Source organism: Phytophthora cinnamomi (assembly GCF_018691715.1).
Source record: "Phytophthora cinnamomi strain GKB4 chromosome Unknown Contig17, whole genome shotgun sequence".
Lineage (NCBI taxonomy): Eukaryota > Oomycota > Peronosporomycetes > Peronosporales > Peronosporaceae > Phytophthora > Phytophthora cinnamomi.
The window spans coordinates 192600-216269 of NW_027150950.1; the positions used below are offsets into that span (position 1 = coordinate 192600).

Here is a 23670-nt window from a genome sequence, read left to right on the forward strand (position 1 = left end):
CTTCAGCGAGCAAGCCGCGGAGAACTTGATTCCGTGAGTCAAAAACAGATCGGGCCGCCGCGTTTGGCTAGTTTGGTCGCCGAGCTGAGCGCGGCATTGTCGAGAAATGCGTGAGTCAAAGACTGCGAGTCGAGCGCAGGAACCCGATCTCTGGCGTTGTGATAAGCCACCCAAACGATGGCGTGCTGGCTACAGCTTTGCAGCAAGCAGGGATTCGCTTAGGTCTACTGCGCCCCGCAGCCGTCCTGAACGCGCGAGAGCATCTCGCAGCCGGCCTCAACACGCGCTGGGCGTAGCCGTGTTAGTTGCATGAGACACTGGCGTGTTCTCCCGATGATTGGGGCCTCGAACGAGACCCGTATGTCAGGTAATCTCTGATCGGCACCATGCGTCGGTCGGTACATGTATGTAGCGAGCCACTTCCTGGCACTTCAGAGGCTGCCAGCGTCGCCACTCCTGCCAAAGTACATTTGCCCGGCACGGTCGAAAAGCGACTTCTTTGATGACGACCTGCCTCCGAGTCTACAACCCCACGATTTATTTTGCCAGTTTACTGATGCTGCCGCCGGACGAGCGCAATGATGGCGAGCGCACTTTCTTGTCCTGGAGCTTCTCCGCCGGATGGGTGCACGCTTCTTCTCATGTTTTCCTACCGAAATCGCGTGCAACAACCCGCGGCAAGCCAGACGGCGACATGTGCTTTTGTTTACTCTGGTCAGGCCTAATCCACATCTCAACGCCGATCGCCTACGCCTCGCAGAAAAAACTCCAGGCTCCGCCTCACTGTGTACTATGTCGGCAGCTGGGCTGGTGCTGGCGGCGAGGGGGTTCCGCAGCCAGTCGAAGCGAGCAGAACCCTCCGAACCAACCGCCGCTTGGTGGGACAGCCGGCTTGTTTACTTTGGCAGCGCGGCGGAGGCAAATCGTGCTCGGATTGACTCAAGTTTTGTATGAACTCAAATCCTCCCGGCCGCTCTTGCCAGTCGCCACAGCTGCGACCAGCAACTCAGCCTGCCCGGCGTTCGTTTGTCAGCACTCGGGCGGCACTCACGCTCTATCTCTCTCCATTCCACCAGCTCACTTGTCAATACGCCTCGAAGCCCGCATCCACCACCGCCCCATTCACAATGCAAGCTGGCCCCGTCGGATCCTCTCGCCTCGCGCCGCTGCTGCAGGCGGCCTCGCTGCCCTCCGAGCCCTACTCGGCCCCGCACTCGATCCGTACCATCCGCCTGCCGTCGCTGGCGCCGCGCCTGCCCACGCTGCCGAGCCTCATGAGCACGCTCGCAGCGCAGGGCGGCTACAACGGCTCAGCCTCCTCGTCGCCCACGCGCACGTCGTCGTCCATCTCGTTCCTGCTGAACCCGCCTTCGCGCCAAACTGTGGACGCCCACCACCTCATCAGTCAGCAGCAGCAGCAGCAACAGTACGCCGCGCCGGCGTCGGCGGCTCCGTCGAGCATCCTGTATCACCCGTACTCGGGCGCGGCGGTGCCCATGGCCACGAGCATGCTCCAGCCGCAGGACGCGAAGCCGCAGCCCAAGAAGAAGCGCAAGACGCGCATCTGCAAGTCGGAGGGCTGCGAGAAGTACGTGGTGGACCGCGGCCTGTGCATCCGCCACGGCGGCGGCAAGCGCTGCTCCGTGGAGGGCTGCAACTGCCGCGCGCAGAACCGCGGGCTGTGCTGGAAGCACGGCGGCTACACGCGCTGCACGGTGGAGGGCTGCACGAAGCGCGCCAAGTCGCGCGGCATCTGCTGGTCGCACGGCGGCGGCACTCGCTGCAAGCACGGCGGCTGCTCCAAGATCGCGGTCTCGCACGGGCTGTGCTGGGCGCACGGCGGCGGCAAGCGCTGCCTCGTCGAGACGTGCCAGAAGCCCGCGTACGAGCGCAACGGTAACCTGTGCGCTGAGCACTGCGCGCTGCGGACCCAGCAGACGCAGGCCGGCGTTGCTGCGCCCGCACCCGCGACCAACTAAGTAGCACTAGCTAGGAAGAGTATAAACTATATAAACGCGCTTCATACCATCATGCATCACTCGCCTGCACTCCGTTCGACATTTCGATTTCATATCCGCGATCACATTCTACTGGCAGTAGGCTACTGCGGATCGCGCGCGTTGCATGCTGGATGGCCGGCCACCAGCGCAACGCGTTGACGCTGGACGCAGCGCGGCGACAGCAGTTCAGATGCGAGGCACGCTCGACGTGTGATTCGAGCCCCTCTATGAAAGCAGTAGAGAGAGCAAGCGGATGTCTACATGGAGAACGCCTAGACAGATGCTGGGCCCCGCTTCATCAGTCGCCACGCGTAGATGGCGTGACGGCTGCTATCCATACGACGCAAGTAGCCTTGAGCTAGTCGAGCCCAGCCACGGTGCATGCTCGGCGAGCACCGTCGTCCGAGCTCGTTCAGACTCTCGGTTGCTGGTTTCGCCGGGCGAATTCGCTCGTGCCGGCAGAGCTTGTCGCCCGCGCTCACGTGACGATCCTCCGATGCGCTGCATCTCGCAGCGCAAGCCGTATCAATACCGTCATATTACGCGGGTAGGCAACGTGTTGACCGGTGCGAAAGCGATCGGTAGCTTCGAGGACGCCGCCCGAAAGTCGAGCATGGCGCTGATCAACTCCCGACCGATAAAAGCCCGTCGAGGTGCTTGTGGTGGCCGACTGGCCTGCAGCAGGATAGCAGCGAATGATGAGACAGCGGGTGTCACGCTGTCCGCCAGATCTGCCCTGTGGCCGGCCGAAAACCTCTGGACGACAGTGCAGCGAGGGCAACTCACACGGGCCCCAGCGTTCGCTGGTCTTCCTGGCGCCGACGACCGCACGAGGCTCGTGCACAGCGCGATGCTAGTGCTCGGAGCCTTGAGACATCGCTGCCGATTACATCCATTGTTTCTTGGTGGAAAAGCCGGCGGGGAGCTTGCCCGCCTGCAGGACTCCTGCCAGGAGGGCCCAGGTCAGCGACATCGTCCGTCCGTCTTCGCAGCGCCGGAGATCTGCTTCCCACTCCGCCTCGACGCGAGCACAAACGCCCCGTCCGGCTGACCAGCGCGGAGGCCGTACGAGCCCACGACGAGCAGGCGGGCACATACTTTCGCTCCTCGTTGGAAACCCTCGCGCGGGTGGGTGGTCAGCGTTCGTGGCCTGCGACAAGCGAAAGAGAAATGGTGGTGCCGGCATCAGTGAGAGCCGTCACCTAGAGTTCTGCCCGGCCTGCACGATTAGGTAGATCTATTACGTGCCTGAATGCCACAAAGACATTGGCTTTTATTTTTATTTGTTGTGGTTAACCCTGGCGGCTCCATGCCACAAAAAATTTGGGTGTGTTCCTCAATCCCGCTGTTTCAGTCCGTTGGATAGAACAATCCGCGGATTCATGTATCCGTTGAACTGGATGAGGAACACGTTCACCGTAATCGTTTCGCCTTTTGCGCTGTTTGGCTCAAGTGGTTCCACTGGAACTTCCAAGCAAGCCCGAAAAATAGATGTCAAACGAAATGATGCTTCTTGGGCTTCCTCGTCGGTCCGAAAAAAATATCTCTATTTCCCGCCGGTTTTTATTTGGGGCGAGTAATCAATGATTAATATTTTCAATCTTTTCGTATTGTATATTGTCGAAAAGCTCGTGTAAAAACAGTCGAGTTAGAGTGTTTTCTTTTATCTATGAGTGAGTTTAACTTTTCAAGTTTTTGATTTTGGGTTATGTAAGAACTTTGATTGGTCAACTTCAAACACAATTATCTCGAAAACTCCTAAGCATAATTTTGGTTTTGTACTCGGTGGTATTGTAGGTTCTTCTCAAAATTCCCATGAACGATTGGTTCAATCAACCTCCATACAATCGCTCCAGCACACTTGCATTGACTAAAGTATCCGATTAACTCCGACAAAGATTCCCACTAAGTACGGATTCCACTTGAAACCATACTAGAGATGAAAAGCAACAGTTGAGAACATTATTCAAATGTAGGTTGATTAACTCCAAGGTTGAAAACCTTGATTTAAAAATACACCGTTACACGGCGTTACTCTCAAGGTTAACACTCAAATTCAATAGTGAATTTCACATGATCTACATTACGGCATATTTTTCATATCTATGTCACTATGAAGTTCATTATTTGTGACAAAGAATTTAGTATGTAGTGTAGTAAACTATAACATAACATTTCATAAATCAACAATTATAAGGTGTAGAATGTATTTTGATTTTCAGTTCACACTTTTGAATTTGAGTGTTGACTTTGAGAATAACGCTGTGGATTGGTGTAGAAGTTTGCAACGAACACCAACTATAGTAGTGCTCCGAGAAACAAAACTAAGAAGAATCGTAACCCAAGTCTCGCGATTTCGTACAGCTTCGGGAACCCGATCTATTATGTTTGTTCGTTGTCGTGCCCTGCTCTGTTGTCTTTGTCGTAGAGGTCGAGGGTTCGAAGGCGACGAAACAGTGCACGCATTTGTGACGTTGGGCATTTGTCCGCCTCGAACTCCGTCACTGCCTCCACGATAGGATCAATCAATTTCACAGCGTACTCCAAATTGTGCCAGAACATGGGCTCTTCGGCAGTAAATACCGCTTTCTCGAGAGCTTTCTCGAGAGCAGCTCTACTCGAAGCTGTAGAATTGCAGCGAGCTAGCATCGTCCCGTTTTCCTGCTCACTGAGTAGCTTCTTGATCTTGTCATATTGCTCAGCACACTGCGAAGACGCGCGCGAAGTGTAACAGTACGTCTGAATCGGTACAACTAATGCGTGGCGGTGATCACGAGTTGATAGCGTTGTCGTTTGATGCAGCGACCGGAATTGACCAGCTGTCTCACCGCAATCTTGAATAATTTTCGACTGCAAGCTCCGAAATTCACCCAGTAGAGCATGGCGACCCCGAACAAATTTTGTAATGGCCACACATTGCTCGCGAATGGTCTTAAAAATTGCAAGGTTGAAAATGCCCTGGATTAGAAAGTCGACTGTGTGAGCAGCGCAGCCACCAGCAAATATGGGTAGCTTGGCTTTCAAACAATCCCACGCGTTGACAATGTTGCTGGCGTTGTCAGTGATAACTCCAGCCACCACTGCACCGGGCTCTCCCCGTACAATGCATCTGTTGTATGCCATTCAAGGCAATAGAGCGACCCTTACTTTAAGGCCTACAGCCAGTTTCGTGTTTTCCACTTTTAACCAACTGATTCGTGGTATTTTTATTTTTTTTCGCTTTCTTCGAACCTCCTGTCCTGGTGGCGGAAGCGCATGTTTTACTCAGTCAGAGTTACAGAACGAGTTTCAACCTTTTGGTCGAGGTTGTGACCCCAAAATTGAGTTTACCCTGGGAACGCTTACTGAAGGCGGTGTATGCGCTTTTGTCCGGACACGGTTTTGGTCGCGAGTGACTCGACTGATTCCATGCACACACGGTATTGATTGAACGCATCCGAATCCCATCGATCGTGAAACTGGATCGTGAGGGTTTGAACTCCGGCGCGGTGCATGTGCCTGGATCTGTCAGCACGAAGCGAATGCGCGCTGAACTCCGCAGGGCCACCCTCGGTACTTAACGCAGCCCGCTGGAGGATGTTGGATACCGTCGTTGATGCGATGCAGTCTGGACGACTCCCTTCGTTGATAAATACCGCAGCCGGGATTTCAGGGGGTAGAACACGTCTTGGCTTGAGTAGGCATATTGTACCGAAGCCGGGCATAGGAAAGGGTGACCGGAACGATTCAGCAGCCGTAGCGTTGGTACACCGCGTTGATTCGGCATGGGGCCGACCAGGCGGATGTGCATTGAGACGACCTCGTGCGTGATGTGGGTTGCTGCACCAGTGGTGTTGAGAATGGCGATGTCTGTCGCCCTAAGCACATACCAGGCGAACTTCGCTCATTTTCACGGGATCTTGGACTGCCTGAGCAAAACAAAGAATGACATACACAATACCCCCCCCCCTGGTCGGAGGGCATGGTCTAGTCGAGGGATTGTTAGCAGTGTCCGGGTATCTGCAGCGATACCGGTGCCTTGTGACACCCGGGGCATCGAGGCGGGAGATGCCCTTCTAGAGCATGTGAATTTGGGGATGTCCGCTTGGAAAGTCCAACGCCGACGACTGGAAGAAAAGGAGGACACCGTGGAGCACGGGGGCTATTGCGGCGCTCCGAACCGGGCGTCTCGAGCCGAAACCGAGCTCGAAGCAGTGAAGAGTGAAATCGGCAATGCACTGGAGCTTGGCATCAGACGTGTAGCCGAAGGGAGTGGGGAGGATGCCGCAGCGGGTAGTCCGCACATACCAGGAGGTCAGGGCCACTCGATACTTCGAGGAGGTGGCATTGGCGACGGCGTGGTACGCAGATGGAATGCCAGATCTCTTTGGGTCCCGCAACGTCCGCTCGCGGCTGCCCCAACGTCCATTCACGGGTCAGAGCGTAGAACAGGGTAGACACAGTGGAGCTGGGTGTGGTGCGAGAGCCCCCATCCGCGATCCGGTTCTCGAAGTCAGCGCCATGTGTAGCCGAAAAACGGAGGCAAAAGGCGAGTTCCCAGAGACCAAGCAAGCAAATGAGTGTCTGAGCCCGGGGACTGCGTGCAGCCATCTTGTTCTGCCAGGCGACGGGACATGTTGTCGATCTTAACCTAGACGTGCGTGGGTATACCTGTCGCGCTGGTCCGTCGAGACGACCGCACGCGACCCCTCACATAACCATCAGCACAGGTCGGCACGCATGTCCTCGGAGACAGGAACGCGTTGCCATCACCTCAGGTGCCGCCCCTGTTGGCATAGGCTTCGAAGGAAGGGCCGGGCGGAGCTGTGGAAGCCCACCGCATGAACCGCCTCATTGAAGCTGCGCCACCAGTGCGGAGAGTCGACGAGGAGGTGGGCGTTCGCGCGACCGATGAACTGTTTAACGAAGTTGACGGTCACCGTCACGCGCTCTGGGGCGTTGTCGTCACGCTCGCGATCCGCAAGCAGAAACCGTTTGACCCGTGAGAGTAGTCGCCGGGAGTGGTGGCATAGCCGCGATCAAGCCACCAATCCCTAGTAGGATGGGCAGTCCACAGTCGCGGCGGGAAGGGTAGTGCCAACTCCAAAGTCGGCGGAGAAGTTCGAGTTGCTGGAGCCGCGCTCCAGCTCGGACTGCGGTTTGAAATGCATGATCGCCCTTCCCCGGGAGCCGTGGCGACCGCTATACTGCACCATCAGCACCGCGACCGGCGCATCAAACCGGACGCAGTCAAGCTCGCGAAGATGCAATACGAACGACTTGGAGAGAGCCTCCTACCGGTCTCGGACGCGAGGTCGCGGAAGAGGCGGTGGGCTGCGAGCTGATGTGTCAAGGGCGGGTAATGCTTGTCCTTTACACGGCTACACGGGAGTTGAAAGCTGTCGCAGCGCAGCTCGCAGACCACTGCTTGGGGCACATCAGCCGAGTTATCCAGGGACTGCAACGTCCAGGACCACAGCGAGGCTGACGGCGCGCTGACAGAAACAGAACTACAGTGCCTACAATAATTATTCTGGGCTCAAAATTAGTATGTCTTCAAAATTTGGCGGGGTCAGACAAATTCATGTGCTACAGAAATCAGGACTTTCATATTTAGTCTGGGTAGAAATAATTAATCTGTCTTTCCGAAATTAGTACCCATTTCTTTCTTTCTTCCCAATTATTATGTCTGTTCCGTCTTTGATTTTGGAGCACTTCTGGATAGCTCATAGACCATAGTTTTGGGGACTACGAAGCGTGTTGCCCTACGTATGTGGACCCCTTGCAGTCATTCATACAAGGTAAACTGGCTCCTGCCCTACTTGTCCGAAAGCTAAAAGGCAATCAGTATTTCAGTCATAACGCGACCGCCACCAAAACCAGCAACATCACAGAGCTCAAGTAGAATGGATGACTCTCCATGCGGTGGTTGTGGCGAGAGCCTTAGGAGCGTCTATCAGTGCTCAGGGTGTAAGGTCTCCATGCACGCGTTTTATGGAACTCCAGTCGGTCCCGAGGGATTCGGCCAGCAAATTCAACGCTCCCTGTGCACTCCCCCACCCCCGCAGAAGTCAGCACGACGCACCAATGTACCCCAGTCTTCTCAATCGCGGATAACCTCTCCCATCGCGGCAGTGTTTGCTCGGGCCAACCCCAAGTATCACGCAAGGCTGAAGCCACCATCGGACCGACGCAGGTGACCCCATCGCCTACAACAGCTTTGAGCCTGACTACCATGGCACCTGCCGTGCGTTCGTCGGACCATACCGCAGTACCACATACGATTGATCAGGCTCAAGTTATCACGACCCTTGCCCAGCGCAAAAAGGTGCTGCACTGGATGGTGAAAACAGAGCAAGTACACGGTGACATGAACCTACCGTCCAAGGCGGTAGATCAGTCCCTATCGATATTTTAGTCGAAGGCTGGTAAAGCCAACCTCGCCAAAGCTGCGGACTGGCGGGTGAAGCCATCGAGGTTCCTCGACGCGTCACGTGGTTCGACTGTTGTATCAGCGCGTAGATCGCATGGACGTACTCGAGTCAATCGCAAGTCTATCGCCGGGAGAGGACGCCGTACAAGCGCATGGGTGATATGGCTATACCTGGTTCTTCGTGCTGAATTCGACCGACTTCACAAGGAATGTATTAAGTTTGACGCGCCTCTACTGCATCGAGTTGCTCTACGCCAAATTTACGTGTCAGGGGGTGCATATGTCACTTCCTCGGTTGACGCCCAAGACGTGCCCCTCCCAACCAAGGCCACGTCAAAGTGGATACAGCTGTTCATGGAGAAACACCAGATTGTCCTGCATGCGCATACTGAAAACAAGCCCTGAAAACACGCTCAGCTCGAGCGCGAAGTGGCATCCCATCTTGGTCAGCACAAGCGCGATTTCGAGAGCGTCATTGATGAGACGCGACAATGATGATTCATCGGAATCAATTATGCCGCTCATGCGTGGATGTGATGATATGATACAGAAGGACAATCATGTTACCGCTCAACGTACGAAAGGAGCGAAATCTCAGTGACAAAACTGGACAGCTGCGAGGAGAATCCGAGATGAAGCGAGCTTGCATTTCTTCTCCCCAACTCAACCGATTTATGTCAGCCAGCCGACTGATTTCTCATCGCGAAGATGATGAATATGCGCTCACGTATGTGCAACTGAAAAACCTCGGAAAACGATTTTTCTTGAAGCTGGTACCTACCACTGTTAGAGAAGTCAACCCCATGCGAAACAAAACTGGTATCAATTACACAATCAAACTATGCTGCGATGTGGCTTATCGCTGGGTGTTGATGGCACATGTTAACATCCCTCTCTTACAGGTGATCACCCAGAAGTACCCACTGGCGTTTGCAGGCAAAGCGAAAGAGGGCGGCGAGACAGCAGATGAACAATAGCCGATCGGTGAAGACGAAAGTGAACCTAGATGCCGCATAGAGCGAGCAGAAACATAGATCCTCGACGAAGCCATCGTCTGATGTTTACCCAGAACACTGAAAGCAACAGTCTTAACTACATAAATACACATTCGCTTTACCACAATCGGACTATTTCGTTATTCAAAATTAGTCTATGCGCAAATTTAGTCTGTCTCTTTTGAAGACAGAATAATTGTTATGGTAAAAAAAAATCGATGTTCAATCTTAGTCTAGGCCAGACTATTTACTGCAACTACTCTAGCGGACACAGTAGCCAAAGGCGGGAACACCAAGTCAGACGGAGTACTCGCGCGTGCGGGTGCGCGGGTCTGCAATTCGCGTCGGTGCTCGATGGACATGCAAATAGTTGGTCAACCTTGGCCGCGAGGGACACATCCAGCCCCTGTGCAGTGGAATGAGATTCTTCGGCGGCTGGCCCCATATTGTAGCCGAGCGCAAAGTCGGCGAGGTTGAACGCCGTCGACGTGTCCGCTGACGGGGCAGGCGACCGCGCTAGGGCCGGGGAGATGTCACCAAGGCCGTCGGGCGGATCGTCAATGTCGTACGCGAGGATTGGGCGCAAGCCCGGCCAGGAGTGATTCATCGAGGCTGCAGCATGAGGCGGGGCGAGATGCCGGCGGCGCGACAGTCGCCGCGTCAATCAGCACGGGAGTAAGCGGCGGGACAACTTGACCGGTAGTCTGGGGCAGTGCTGCGGACATGACGGGCGGGACCTGTGCATATTGTGGGGCGCGTGGCGTCTGCGGCGGTCTGCCGGTGTGGCCATCGTCTGTGGTGAAGGCTGGGCGGCCTCACACTCAAAGCCGTGGCGCGCTGAGATGCTGATGTAACTCGTGGTGTACAGAGTCGCGGCGGCGAAGCCGGCCTCGGCAGACAGGGTGCCCGACTTCCGACGCTTCGGTGGGCCGCGGTGGCTGGACCAACGCGTTTTACCTGGCGGGCAGCGGCATGGAGTACACGGGTCACCGGTTTCGCGCGGAGGCGAACGCTCGGTCGCTCGGACGAACCGAGCACGGCCACCACTGGGGCAGTGTCGTCGTCGACGACTATGATATCCGCGGCAGGGGGGGGGGGGGGGGCGACGTCCCCTGGGTGCCTGCACGCGCAACAACGGGTAGCTACTTGATAAAACACATCAAGACTTTGTACGCACCATCTAGACCGAAAACATTCTTGATCTCGTTGTTTTGCGCCTTATCCGCACCGCCCATAACAAAGGGCACGTTCAGTCGGTGGCCCACCACGTGGGCGTACCCACTCGTGTGGTGAAGCGGATTTTCGTGGCTGCCAACGTTAACCGGGAGCTTGGCGAAGCTTGTGATAGGTCGAAGGTCAAGTATTTTCGCCGATGCCATCATCTTCATCGTCGGCGAGCACAGCCTGTAGATGTTTCAGGATAGACAAGCTCAAGTTATCGACAAGTGGAGAGCCCGGTGACCAAGGTACTTGGTTCGGTGACCAGAGTCAGTCCGGCATGTGTATGTACATGTGGCACAGACCCGAGGGGTTTCGCCGATGGCAAGATCTCAGGTGTCGCCGAGCGGGCCAGTCAGCAAATTACTTTGATTTTAGTCTTGGAGGGGTTGTAACGGTCCCTTTTTACTCGATATTTGTATAGGAATCGTAGGAAGGTCCTTTGAACCCGAAACAGAAACAAGAAACCCAGAGTGGAATTTCCTGGTCCAACACAAGCAGCACGCGGCGATGCTTCGAGGTACCCCGTAAGCCTAGGTCATGCCCGTCGCTGGCATTGGCTTACCGAAGTGACGGAAGTAATCGCGGCTATCCGGTAAGTTCAAGAGCTTGTGTGTGGTGAAGTCTGGATATCTACCCCAAGGACAAGGCAGTCGTTGGGCGTACGATCGCGGGTTTTCAGTCAGCCAGCTACATAAGGTCGGTACGGTTTTTCATCAGCAGCCCATCAAGGCGAAAGACGCCGTCCATACTGTGGTAGAGGGCACAAGTTCAAGGAGGATAACGCGGAGGAGAAAAAGCGGTCAGTGCAAAAAGAGAGCAGCGTGCTGTGTGCTCGAGGCACGTCTCCTGGAAGTACGACTGGGCTGGTGTCGGGGAGGATCCGCTACAACGCTGTAAACGGACTAGGTGATCTTCGAATCTCCCGACAAGCCTACACCCGCCTAGCGTAGGTGTTATTGGTGTGGGAGCAGGAACTAACGAATGTTGGTACGTCGGCTACACCACACTCTGAACCGATGCAAGAGCGTCCGTGTAGTGTCGCCCTTCGAGCTGCGACGCTATGAACAGCGCCAAGAGGTGAACTTTCATGCGCCGTCCGACATCTCGCACACGACCACAGAGGTCATCTGGTCGAGCTGGAATGTAGCATTCAGATGTAGAATGGACGTAGAGGAGGCTCGGTTCGCGGAGCGCAGTAGAGCTTTGGTGGTCACGCCTGTCACGAACTGGTGGGTGGCAGAACCTTCGCCGACGATGGACCTCCCGAATCCTCGACAGAGGCCGTAAAGTGGAATGTATCGTGGTCTTCTTCGCGCTTTGTGAAGGCAGCAGCAACTACGCAAGCAGCCAGCGGTCGTTGCCGCCCACCTTCGCGCGGCGGTAGTGATTCACAACGGTTTGCTTTTTTGTAATTCAAGACGTTTTTGAAGAGTCTGCTCATGAAAGATGAGGAGAGGGGTGAGATTTTTGCATGTAATCTATTGGATGAACACATTCTGAACGCGCGTGTTGCGGGCGTCTTACTCGGGATCGCCGGTGTCGTGTAGAAACACGCGTTTAATATATATGACGCACTTCCCCACCAACAACACCAACAAAGTCCAGAAGATTCAAAGGGAACGTTAGGGTTAGAACTTGAAGACCCGGTAACTTCCCCTAGCACCGGGTTGGTGTTTCAGCTCTGTACTGGGTTTCCGCTTAGCCCACCGACGGAACACCAGCGTCACTAGACACGAGCAAAGGCTATCACGCTCTCACACACAAAATATACCTCGCAGGCCCTCAGAAGGAAGGGTCCCGGCCTTTTACGGCGTGATACGAGGGTGCCGGAGCTATACTCCGGCGGGAAGAAATAAATGGAGTGCGCTCGCGCTCCTCCAAAACTTGCGACGACTCGTCGCTACTAATACACTAGCCACTACACTCCCATGGTCCTGCCAGGGATGAACACACGCTACGCTAGTAGTTATGCCCACCAACAGACATGATATTGCCTACCAGGTTTACCTTGAGCTGCAGGAGGCCACTGCTAACTGTTGAGTCGGTTCAGGTAGTCGCAAACATGTTCCTTGTCTTCGCGTTTGTCAGAGTAGTAACGAGTCTCCGCTGACTGATTGGACCGGGAATGTTGTGTCCATTAATGTTAAAATGCCTGACTGAACTGGGAGACACTTGATCAAGGTTTCGGTCAGCTGTTGGTCATAGACGGTCAAATACAAGCAAACCCCAGCTCCTCTGCTTGGAACTCGGTGGGTACTCACTGGGATGGGAACTGACGTCAGGCCGTATCTCTACAACTCGTACAACTGTTGTGGCTAGACGTCACAAATGAACCGCTCTAGGGTAGATCCACCGGACATTCCGAAATTCACCTCCTAACGATCATACCCTCGTCTTATGTGGACACTAGCTGACCGGTTAACAGACACAGTCTCGCCTAACGCTAATGACTGGAACTAGAACGCACACGTCTCCCCGAATGGCAGAACCCCAACCCATTCCGGGACTGTCGTCCTCACGCCAAGGATATCGCAACGGATCGCAAGTCAGCCGCCCGAACAATCTAACTGTCAGCACGGGAGACGCGACCTGGACCCCGAGGCCTCCCGTGAATTCGTCGCGCCACGGACCTCGAGCTCTACATCGACTCGCGGGCAGAATCTCCCAGGTGCCTCCAGTGGTGACGAAGTACATGTACAAGTCGACGTAGTTCCTGCACTACTGGTGGACCTCCCTCTCGGTGGAAGCCGAGTCGCAAAAATATCACAATTCCCTCCTTCTCGGGTCGGGTAAAACCGGGAGCAATCATCTATGGCGTACGCAAGTGGTGGCGCCAGTTCAACGACCAGCTGACGGATGCCCAAGTCTTCAACGGACACCGGCGGGCTGACCTCCAACAACGTAATGTCGTTAATTCATCTGGTGACGGACTGGTTTCTCCAGCTGAAGCAAGAATCCCCGGGGGTAACCATGCGTGAGGCCGGAGCACGACACATTCAGCAGTTCACCTCCCCTCTCGGCGAAAATATACTGAGGAAAACGCTCACTGTGACCAAGAAGCGCAGAGCCGAGACATATGTGGAGTACGCCAGCCGCCTTCTCGATATCGCGGACTCTCTGCCAGGCAGCTGTGGATTCGTAGACAACGGTAGACAGGCGGCGTTTGCCTTCGTCGAGCATGGCCACCCCGCGTACAAAAAGGACTTAGACCGACATGCGCGCAAGAAGATTGCCAAGGGTGTCCATGCTAGACTAGTTCTCGACATGGTTGTGACGGTGCTAATTGTTTTTAGCTAAAAGCAATGGACAAGCCGAGCCGTTCGCCACTGTTTTGCTCCAAAACGCAGTTCCCCCAAGCTCCAGTGTCGTCGATCAACCAGTAAAACACAGCAAAGAACATGAAGGCCAAGCTTTCCTCGAAAAGTGAAACGCGGATACACCTTTGTACCACCGTGCGCCTTCCATGCTGCTACCTTCGGGGCCAAAGTGACCTCGCCCGCAGAATAAAGCAGGAAATAAAATTCATTGTCAGCACCTAGTAGGAACTTGTGCCGATCATGAGGCCGGGATAAATGCGTACAGCCCACCTCGGACTGGTAGCCACGAGTATAATAATCTCGCAGACGTTCCCCAGCACGCCACTCGGAGAAAGTTGCGAGTGACTATATCGTCGCCCACCCACATGCACTGCTGGCTGGACGTCCGGCCTTGGTCGCACCGTCTTGGCTGTCCAGTCAATGATCAGCTTCACCTCTTCGAGCCATGGCATGCCCAACGTGGCTTCGTGAGACCCCGGAATCTCCCTCCCGAACGTTCCATTGGCGAATATAGAAAGTTCAGGTAAAATAATAGAGACAAATATCACTCGCCAAAGAATGACAGATTGTTTCCCGCCTCCAAGGCGGATTGTCAGTGACTTGGCATTTCTCGTAGACTCTCAGTCCAGCACATGTGGCGAACTGCGGGCACACCCCGTTGAAGCATGCACCACTGTCAATAAAAGCAGACACAGGCTGGCCCTGGACCAAGCCTGGCTGCTGAAAGTGACCATGAGGGGAGGAATTTTGGCGCATTAACACGACGTAGTCATGTTCGTTGTCGCCAGATATTTGATGGCGTGAGGCATGACGCTGCGCTACCGCATGGTCGAAGGCAGCCTCATTCACCTGGTAAGGGCACCAGCCTACCGAGCCTCCTAATGTTTTGGAGCACCCGATCCCTTGCCAGGACACACGGATGCCTTGTCTCTCTTCAATACGCACTTGAAGCAAGTTGGCACAGTATGGGTATCTCCAGAACTCGGTATCGACTTGGACGGAGGGTGAAAGTTTGATCTCCCTGTGTCATTGCTCTCGGTTTTCCCTTTCTGGAAACGATTCTGGTTTGGGGTATTTGTTGTTGGTCCCGCTTTAGCCTTCGGGGGCCCGCGAGAGACCTCAAACCGTTGAGGATGATGGACAGTGTCCTTCAGCGCGCGCGGGCAATTTTTCGAGACGTACGAGTTCGTGCCCACGCGTTGGTTCTGCTGGTTAAACCGGCGCTTCTCAGCATTGGCATGTCGATGCCCGACATGGGCAGCAACTGCATAAACTTGGTGCGGTACTCCTGTTGCATGATCACGACGCCCAGATCTTGCATTTTTGTCAACATCTTGAACTCGCAAATATTACCACGATACCGCGATAGGATCTGCTGCTAGAACAACGGTCATGTGCGGGAACCGTTGCCCATCGCGTGCTTGAATTCACGATACCAAACCATGACATCTACGCCCAGAAATGGGACGACATGTCCACGAAGCGTGGGTCATTACTACTCATATCGATAATGAACGCCACGAATTGCTCTTTTATGTGGAATAGCCACAACCCCAAGTCGCCCTCGGTGCGCCCGTGAAACTTCGGCGGGTTAGCTTTCGGCTTCTGGCGATTGGTCTGCGCTCGCATATCTTACATCTCCTGCTGACACCTAGCCTGTTGGACCGTGAACGCGTGCATTTGCTGCTGGTTGGTGGCCATCGCCCGCTGTTGTAGCGATACCTTGTTCACTAGATTAGCCAGTAGCTGGATCGAATCGGTTCTAGGTGGCATTGCTGGCGGCGGGACATAGGGCCCCTGACTTGACGAAGTTGCTGGTGGGGCTGACTCGGGGCGTGCCGGCGGTGCTGGCGGGGAAACTTGTGGTGTTGACCCAGCTGATGGCGTTTGTGTAGTCGGCGCTGTGGGGTCCACGTTTACACCTACCTGAGGCGGCGGCACCTCGGTGTACTTTGCCGTTCCTCGGGCATAGTCTCGCACTCAGCGTAGCCTTCGGCCCCAGATACTTAGGGGCGTCGCTTTAATCCATTCGGGGAGCCTGGCACGGTCGCAAATTCGGTGATTCGTCTTCGGTCTGCCAAGCGGTCTTCCTTGAACTCATGAGCTGACGGACGAGTCTGTCGTGCTTAATAGAATAGGAACGGTGTTATCTTGAAGATTGTTGCAATGCCTCCGGCACTAATTTCAAAATTTGTTTTGCCCTTGGTGGTTACTTGGCCTTGAGTCTTGTCTAACTGCGTGTTAGGAGGCGAAATGAAGGCTCAATTGAATGAAACCGGCAAACTACGACTTCCTGCTCGGCTTTACTCTCTGCTGTGCAGCGCTCTAATGAAACTCACGCGGCAACGGACGCACCCATGTGATCGAACACGGACGCTCTTTGCTGGATCCTCCAGCAACGGACTGCAATCTCCGTTACACGTCCTCTGTTAGACGTGCCGTTGCTCGTGTAGCTGAAAGCGTGTCAATGTATTGTCGAAGAAGTTCAATGACTTGCGTCAAATTGCTTAACGGTTCCCATGACGAACCGAGCGAAGTGTTGAGCCGCTCCACCTTGAATTGACGGACACCTTTCCGCCGACGATGACCTACAAGCAAGTGAACGAGGTGGCCCTCAGTACCGTCTGCCGTTAGCACAGATTGAAGACGAGTTATCCGCGCAGCTGGATCGTCGTGTTGAAATGAACGAAGCCGTGACACCGAATACTCCGGATAGAGACGAAGCCCAGGCGATAGCCCGAGCTTGTGCGTGTCAGGTGCGGTTATGTCGGTGGTCAGGTAGGGGCCGATTAGTCTTGGCGCGAACTTGCGCTTCCCGTCCGTGCCGAGGTGTGTCAAGTCGAGGTTCTTGGTGTTCGACAGCACCTCGGCGCCGACTGCATATACCAGGTGCAAACAATTCCGATCGTACGCTGCATGCCAACACTCTTGCGCAGCAGCCATAGCGTCCTGCGCTTCAGCCAAAATTGCCTTCTGGTATGTGACAAACTTTGAGGCGGAGGACTGTCGAGATGTTGAAACCACACAATCCGACTCGGAGCGCAGTTGGTAACGTAGATCGGCCATAAACGGAGACATGCCCGTTGTGCTGTGAACGCGCGAATTGTACGCAAACTCGCACAGCGGCAGGAGCGCGTCCCAGTCATCATGATGCTGAGTGACACTCGTTCACGAATTTAATCGTGACGTCTGAGTGTGGATCGATTGAAGGTCAGAAGGTAGAGCTGAAGTGCAACTGGGCTCCTGAAGCTTCATGATCTGCTGCCACAGGTTAGAAGTGAACTACGTATCTCGATCAGACACGATAGATTCAGGTGGACTGTGAAGCCTCTGGTAGAAATTGAGAAAAGCAGGCTCATTATCCTCTTGTGGTGTGGGACGTTGGTACTCTTCTCGCAACATACGCATGGCCCTCTTGTCGGCTGTGTTTTTGTTCATTTATTGCCACCTGGCGCGCAGTACCGTGGCTGGCAGTTACTGCTCTGAGCGCCAGAAATGTTTCGAGTGTCCGATTCTGTCATTTGGCGCAGAATTTGGAAATGTTTCCGGAATAGTTTCAGCATTTTGTCATTTCCACCCAGAATACATCTGTGGGAAAGGGATCACATCGGCTGGAGTACGGTTACAGCCCTTTCTCTGCATGTTTGTTGTTGGACCAGGAATCCTGGGATTTATTCCGGCCCAGATTGCTACGGGAATCCCTCCAATATTGGTACTGTACTGTATAAATACCAGCGAGTTGTGCAACCAGGTTTGCAAACGTCATTTGATTGGTTAAAGCTATATATTGTTGAAGACGTGGTGAATTATCGGTTAATGCTAGACACGCAGCCTTTGATGTCCGCCGCGCTTTTGGTCATAGCGCAGGGTACTAAAATATACGACACGGAGAGTTGTCTACGATACACTGCATACACTTCGTCTATCCCTGTATCACTAGCGAAACACGCGCGAACAAGATTGGGCACTACGTCCTAAGACACCTTCCGCCCCGAGTACTAAAGTTTGTTTTCTCCTCGCTCTATAGCAGTGAAGACCTTCGCTGGTTTAATCCACCGCATCTGTGTTTGTACTCGTGCTAGAGCTCGTATAAATCTTTTGGTCGCTTCGAAAGCCTAGCCAGAGACTCCCTCGCAGTTGTGGAATTGTAGCTTCATCATGGCATTTATGCGAGCGCAAATGTGCCATTGAAGTGATAGTACACTACCCACCATGTACGCTGTGTCGTGGTCTGATCACTGTGCTCGTAGAAGTCGTAAGAGATTCATGAACACGTCAACTCCACGGAGCGGAGGGCTTTCGCTCCTGCCCCCTCTCATCGAACTTTGAACTTCTTCATCTTCTTGATTAACTTGTAGACATCATTAGAGTGGGTAGGATTACCGCGTTCTGGGACTAGATTCCACTTTGAATTGATCCGAGGCATAAACGATGAGACCGCCTTCTTCCAGAACTCGAGCGTGCTCGACCGACGATAAACAGGACGCATTTCTTCAGTTAGAACTGGGTCGTCGTAAGCCCGATGGTTCATCCAGCGGCACAGGTCGTCTGGTGTGATCAGGAAGAGCTCCTCCATGGTGAACACGCGATCGCTGGGGCACTTCATGTTGTCCTTCTATGACACGAACTTCACGATCTCGGGCTTGTAACGACCTGCCATCACATTGGATCTTGAGGAATGCTTGTACAACCCTTCACTAACTTAAATTTTGTATAGAACTTCTACACCGCGTCGTTTTGCAAACGTCACTGGCTATTTGTATGCGATTTGGGTTTCGAAACAGCGCGGCAACTACTACTGCGCATGGAACAAAAGTTGCAAATGTCACCCGCCTGCTGGGCACGGTACAATCGTGGCTGATACCATGCATCCAGCCAACCACAGACCGTCATTTCCAAAAGGCCGTTCATACAGTCCATGTTTCCAAAAGGCCGTTCATACAGCCCATGTTTCCAAAAGGGGTTAGGGAACGGAGCATACTAAAAATAAATTAGAAATCACAAACATAGTGAAACATGTTGAAACATGTCCAAACATATTTGGCTTGTGGGGCGGGCACCCCTCGAACGAGACGGGGAATACGGAGAGGATATTATGGGGTTACCGTCTCTTTGTGCTCCAGACCCGACGCTTCGATCGGTATACCATCTCCTACGAGAAGCCCCCAAAAAAGCGAGACGTAACCGCCGTCTCATTCTCTCCATCTCCTGAATGCTAGTTTCATACTTTGCCGCGGGTCCGGGGCTCACCCTGCCGAGGTCTAGGATTGGTTCGAATCCTTCAAACCATCGTGAAACGGCCAAACCAAAAGGAACAACGAATTCGCGGTGTTGCGCCTGTCATTTTGGAGGCTTTAGAATCGTATCTAGATCGCACCAGGGCGTAAAGCGCATTGGCTTGTCCCCAGGGTAAGCCTGCCGCCACTTAGTGCAAATGTTTCCACGATGCCCCCGTCATCAATTCGTGTAAGATTTACCTTTGCATTGAGCTCGTATCCACTCTCCACTTCCTCACAACTGCATTTGCATCCAAACCCACAGTAGCCCCACCCTCCCCCCACGCTCGGGATGTCCAGTGTACACCCTACGGGCAAAGACGCGATCGCCAACTTTCAGCCTCCTGCTGGATCTGTGGTCCTCCCTCCAAGACGCAACGAGAAATCGCTCATCTTTTCGTATGGGGTTCGAATCGCAGAGGCACCAGCGCCACCTGTCACTTCCTTAGATGCCGGAGGTCCCGCCGCCTCCGAGGCCTGTCGATCGAGAGCGGATGTGTTTTACCCGTTACCAACAGGGAAAACATATAGAGCGGCGAAGCATCTGCGTGAAGCCCATGCGGTAGTTTCGGACAAGACTACGGGCGAGTTGGGGAAGAGACGTGGGCGTGATGATGAAGTGGATCGGCACCTGCACTCTCAAATGTTCAGTGATGACCCAGTACGCGTTTACGTTCTGCTTGAAACGCTTCGGATCATCAACAACAATCTACGGAGTACGAAGAGTCCATATCGATCCGAGAGCTTGTAATGAAGGACGGTATGCACGTTGCTGTTAACGCAAAAGTCATCGTTCATTCCACGATTGAGTTATATGCATCGTCAAAAAGTACTATTTGTCGTGAACTCCATGACAATTTAGTCGGTCACGCAGCGACATTCACTGTTGTCCCGGACTTTTGGACTCCAAAAGAAAAGGATGACACGTTTTTGAGTCTCCGGTTGTATTTTATCAACAAACAGTACGAGTTCAAGTCTATCCAGCTCGGCACCGGGCACTTCAACCCGAAGTACAGTGAAATGTCCGGCAGTATCCGTGCGCTATTTCGGCGGTGGATTGATCGGATTTTAATCGATTTTGGTTTGACTAGGGCAACCCTGTTGGGAGCTATAAGTGATGCCGGCCCTGGCGTGAAGTGGATGATGCCCAAAGGCTTGCAGCTCAACTGGGAGTGGTGCATCCCGCACATGTCGAGTGTTGCCGCAAAGAAAGCTTCTGGGATGGTCAACAATGCAAGTAAGTCCAAGAATCCAACTATGACAGCTCTGATCAATCACACTGTTAAGACTGCTTATCCGACAAAACATGTCGATGTGATGGGGCCCTTGTTCGCGGGGTTGTGCGAGATGGAAAGCGGGGTGACAAGGCGCCACAACAGCTGTTAGAATATTACACGCACCGGTTTCTGGAGCTTACGCGTCTGGTTCGCCGCATTTTAGCCCTGTGGGCACCTCTCGTGTTTTGGTACGAGGAGCGTCTTGCCAAAGGAGATCGTGAAGGGAAGATGCCTCCATGTGCTTTTCCTTTGGTTAATGACTATGAAACCTCACCTAATTATTGTCGTTGCTCATGCCAATCACGCTACTAAATCAAGGCTCAAAGTGAATCTGCTACCCATATTGAGGTACTTTTGACTTTGCTAAATATTTGGCGCACCACTCTCAACTGTGACAAGGTGCTTCACGACTATAGATCCACGAAGGAGCGGGAGATGTACATTCGACTAGATCAGCTTACTGAATTGGCACGAGATACGCGCTAGAAGGTCCAAGAAGAATTCCAGCGTGTTTTCTTCACTCGGTATACGGATCGGGCGAAAATTGTTCAGTGTCCGTTCTTGTTTGAGATGCAGCTACTCTTGCACCCAAACTTCAAGAACCGGGACAGCATTATCGAAGATGTTGTCCTCCTGTGCACTCCAAAAGGGACATCTCACAAGGGATCTGGTGAGGTCAACTTTTGGAAGGTGAAAAACGCTATTGTCACCAAGTTGATAGCACTGATGCAAACAGTGGCTACGGAACCTCCGCGACACGAGACGCCTCATAAGTTCTACCCAACGTTGTCTTCCCTAAAGATTTTGTAACGGGGTTCCACGCACAAGTGACTACAAGCCACTTGTGATTTTAACAGATAAAATATCTGTTAAAAGTTTTAGATACTTCCTCACCTTGGTGTAAGTCACACCAATGGATACATTGAAGTGGGCCACCGCAATGAGGGGTCCACACCTACCCAAAGATCCTATTGGTAGAGAGCAGCATCTTTCTACGAATCAGAGTCATGCATATTGGCGGGGCTCTGATAGCCAGCCGTTGTCAACCCCTTTCATAGATGATAAACAGTTTTAGCAGATTTAGGAAGAAGATCAATTTACAAACAATACAGTTCTCATTTTACCTAAACTAAGTCACTTGGAGGCTTTATTTGATTTATATTATACTTGTGTACTCAAGTATAATTAACTCAAGTTATTACTAAGTACTTCCGCGTCCTCATACACGTAGCGCAAAGTGTGAGCAAAAGTAGTGAGTCAAGATAGACCCACTACAGCTGGTAGCACTTTGTAGTCCGTCCAACGACCGACTGCTTGACGTTCGTACGAGGTGTACGAACTGAGAGCCGAGAACCACATGAGCACGGAGGTGCCCATGGAGAGCTCCAACACGCCTGCAACGTATGTTGCACGCGCTGACTGCCCCCACCTGTTTGACCCAGAGTGGGAGGCCCTCCAACGACTGTTAACAGTCATTGGAGAAGCGACGATAGCTACGATGCTGCGTACGTTATCGCCGACAGAGCAACATGGTGTTGCTCTACGATTCATCATGAAGGAGCAGCGTGATGCTGCTTCCTCAGTGACGGCGTCGTCAGGGACGACACCGCGTGCTCAACCATTAAAGTTGAGCGTAAGCAATTATGTGGGAAGAGAGGGCGAGCCTCTCCTCCGGTGGCTTGTCGAGCTCGACACAGCCATAGCGGCTCGACGCATCGTCGACCCGCTGTCGAAGGTCGCGTTCGCCATGTCCTGCCTTGGCGGACGCGCAAGGAGTTGGGCGTATGGGCGCCGACTCTCCCATCCTACGTGCTTCAGCACGTACGAAGTGTTCAAATAGGAGCTCAGACAAGCGTTTGAGCCCCCACAAAACGAGTTCCGGTCGAGGGCGGAGTTCATCGACCTTCAGCAGGGTAAGCATGACGTCCATGCTTGCGCGCAGCGCGCACGATATTTGGTATCAAATATCGTGACTAATCCAATTGACGAGGCGACCAAGGTCGTCACGTTCATGAAGGGGCTTAGAGATGGGCCTGTGAAGACCTATCTGCTGCGATCACTCTTGCCATGCAAGAAGAGTTTAGCCTGCGGCAGGCTAAACTCCATGCTAACGTGCCGAGGCCGCAACCGCGCCCGGTAGCGAGGACGGGAGGTCCGGAATCAATGGACCTCTCGAACGCAACAACAGCTGGTTACCAGCAGCAGGGAGGCAACGTGCGATGCTTCCGTTGCGGAAGGATCGGTTACTTTGCACGGGAGTGCACAGCTCCCATGCCCCCTGGAGGTGGCCGTCGTGGCGATGCTAGGCATCGCCGCGGACCAAAAAAAAACGCGAACATCCAGTAGGCGCGGGGCGTCCTACTGGTAATGCAGTCGCGCGTGCCGACATCGGGCACGCGACACTGAGGACTGCAGCCCCCCGTGAGACAAACAAGATGACAGGCCGAACCTAGTCATCTTGAAGGTTTACTCGAAGAGAGCGAGTAACTCTGTCCGAGCTTTGGCATATTCAGGCGCGTCGAACAACTTTGTTCGACTACGGAGCCTGCCGAGACTTGACTTCGAGGAGGTAAATGTACCTCGAAGTCTTCTGGAAGTACGACTAGCAACAGGTGCCATCATGAAGACCGAGAAGCGCGTTGTGAACGTGCGCTTCTCGTACAAACAACGAGTGTTCGTCGAACACTTTATCGTCCTGGACCTGGACGATAAGTTCGACGTGATAATTGCCGGGAGAACCGTTTACAGTGCTCACGACTTACGAGATGGATTCTATCAGATCCTAATGCGTGAGAGCGATACCCCTCTCACGGCGGTGAGCACGCCAAGCGGCATGCTCTGGGAGCGGCTAGTAATGCCACAGGGGCTCCAGAACGCCCCTGCGACTTTCAATACGTGCGTGACGCACTTGTTGCGCTCGGTGCGCGACTTCGCGCCGCGCTACTTCGATGTGTTCATCCACAGCCGGGCTGTGGACGGGAAGACCGACGTAGAGATGCACAGGGTGCATCTCCGGAAGCTACTTGAGCTTATGCGAAAGCATAAGCTCTACGCGAACCTGAAGAAGTGTATCTTCGGGGCGAGCGAGATACCCGTCCTCGGGTGTCTCGTAGGGAAGAATGGTGTTCGCCCTGACCCGGAAAAGGTCAGAGTGATCAATGAATGGCCAACG

At 53.6% G+C, this 23670-nt stretch overlaps 2 protein-coding genes across 2 annotated transcripts; both read left to right on the top strand.

Moving 5' to 3' along the window:
- Window positions 1-1127: 1127 nt before the first annotated feature.
- Window positions 1128-1979, top strand: IUM83_04571 (WRKY transcription factor 19; the record flags this gene model as incomplete). Its single annotated transcript, XM_067928658.1, has 1 exon — window positions 1128-1979. The coding sequence occupies one exon, from the start codon at window positions 1128-1130 to the stop codon at window positions 1977-1979; it is 852 nt and encodes a 283-aa protein (XP_067796212.1).
- An 11505-nt stretch (window positions 1980-13484) lies between these two features.
- Window positions 13485-13925, top strand: IUM83_04572 (uncharacterized protein; the record flags this gene model as incomplete). Its single annotated transcript, XM_067928659.1, has 1 exon — window positions 13485-13925. One exon carries the CDS (start codon window positions 13485-13487, stop codon window positions 13923-13925), a length of 441 nt encoding a protein of 146 aa, XP_067796034.1.
- Window positions 13926-23670: the final 9745 nt, after the last annotated feature.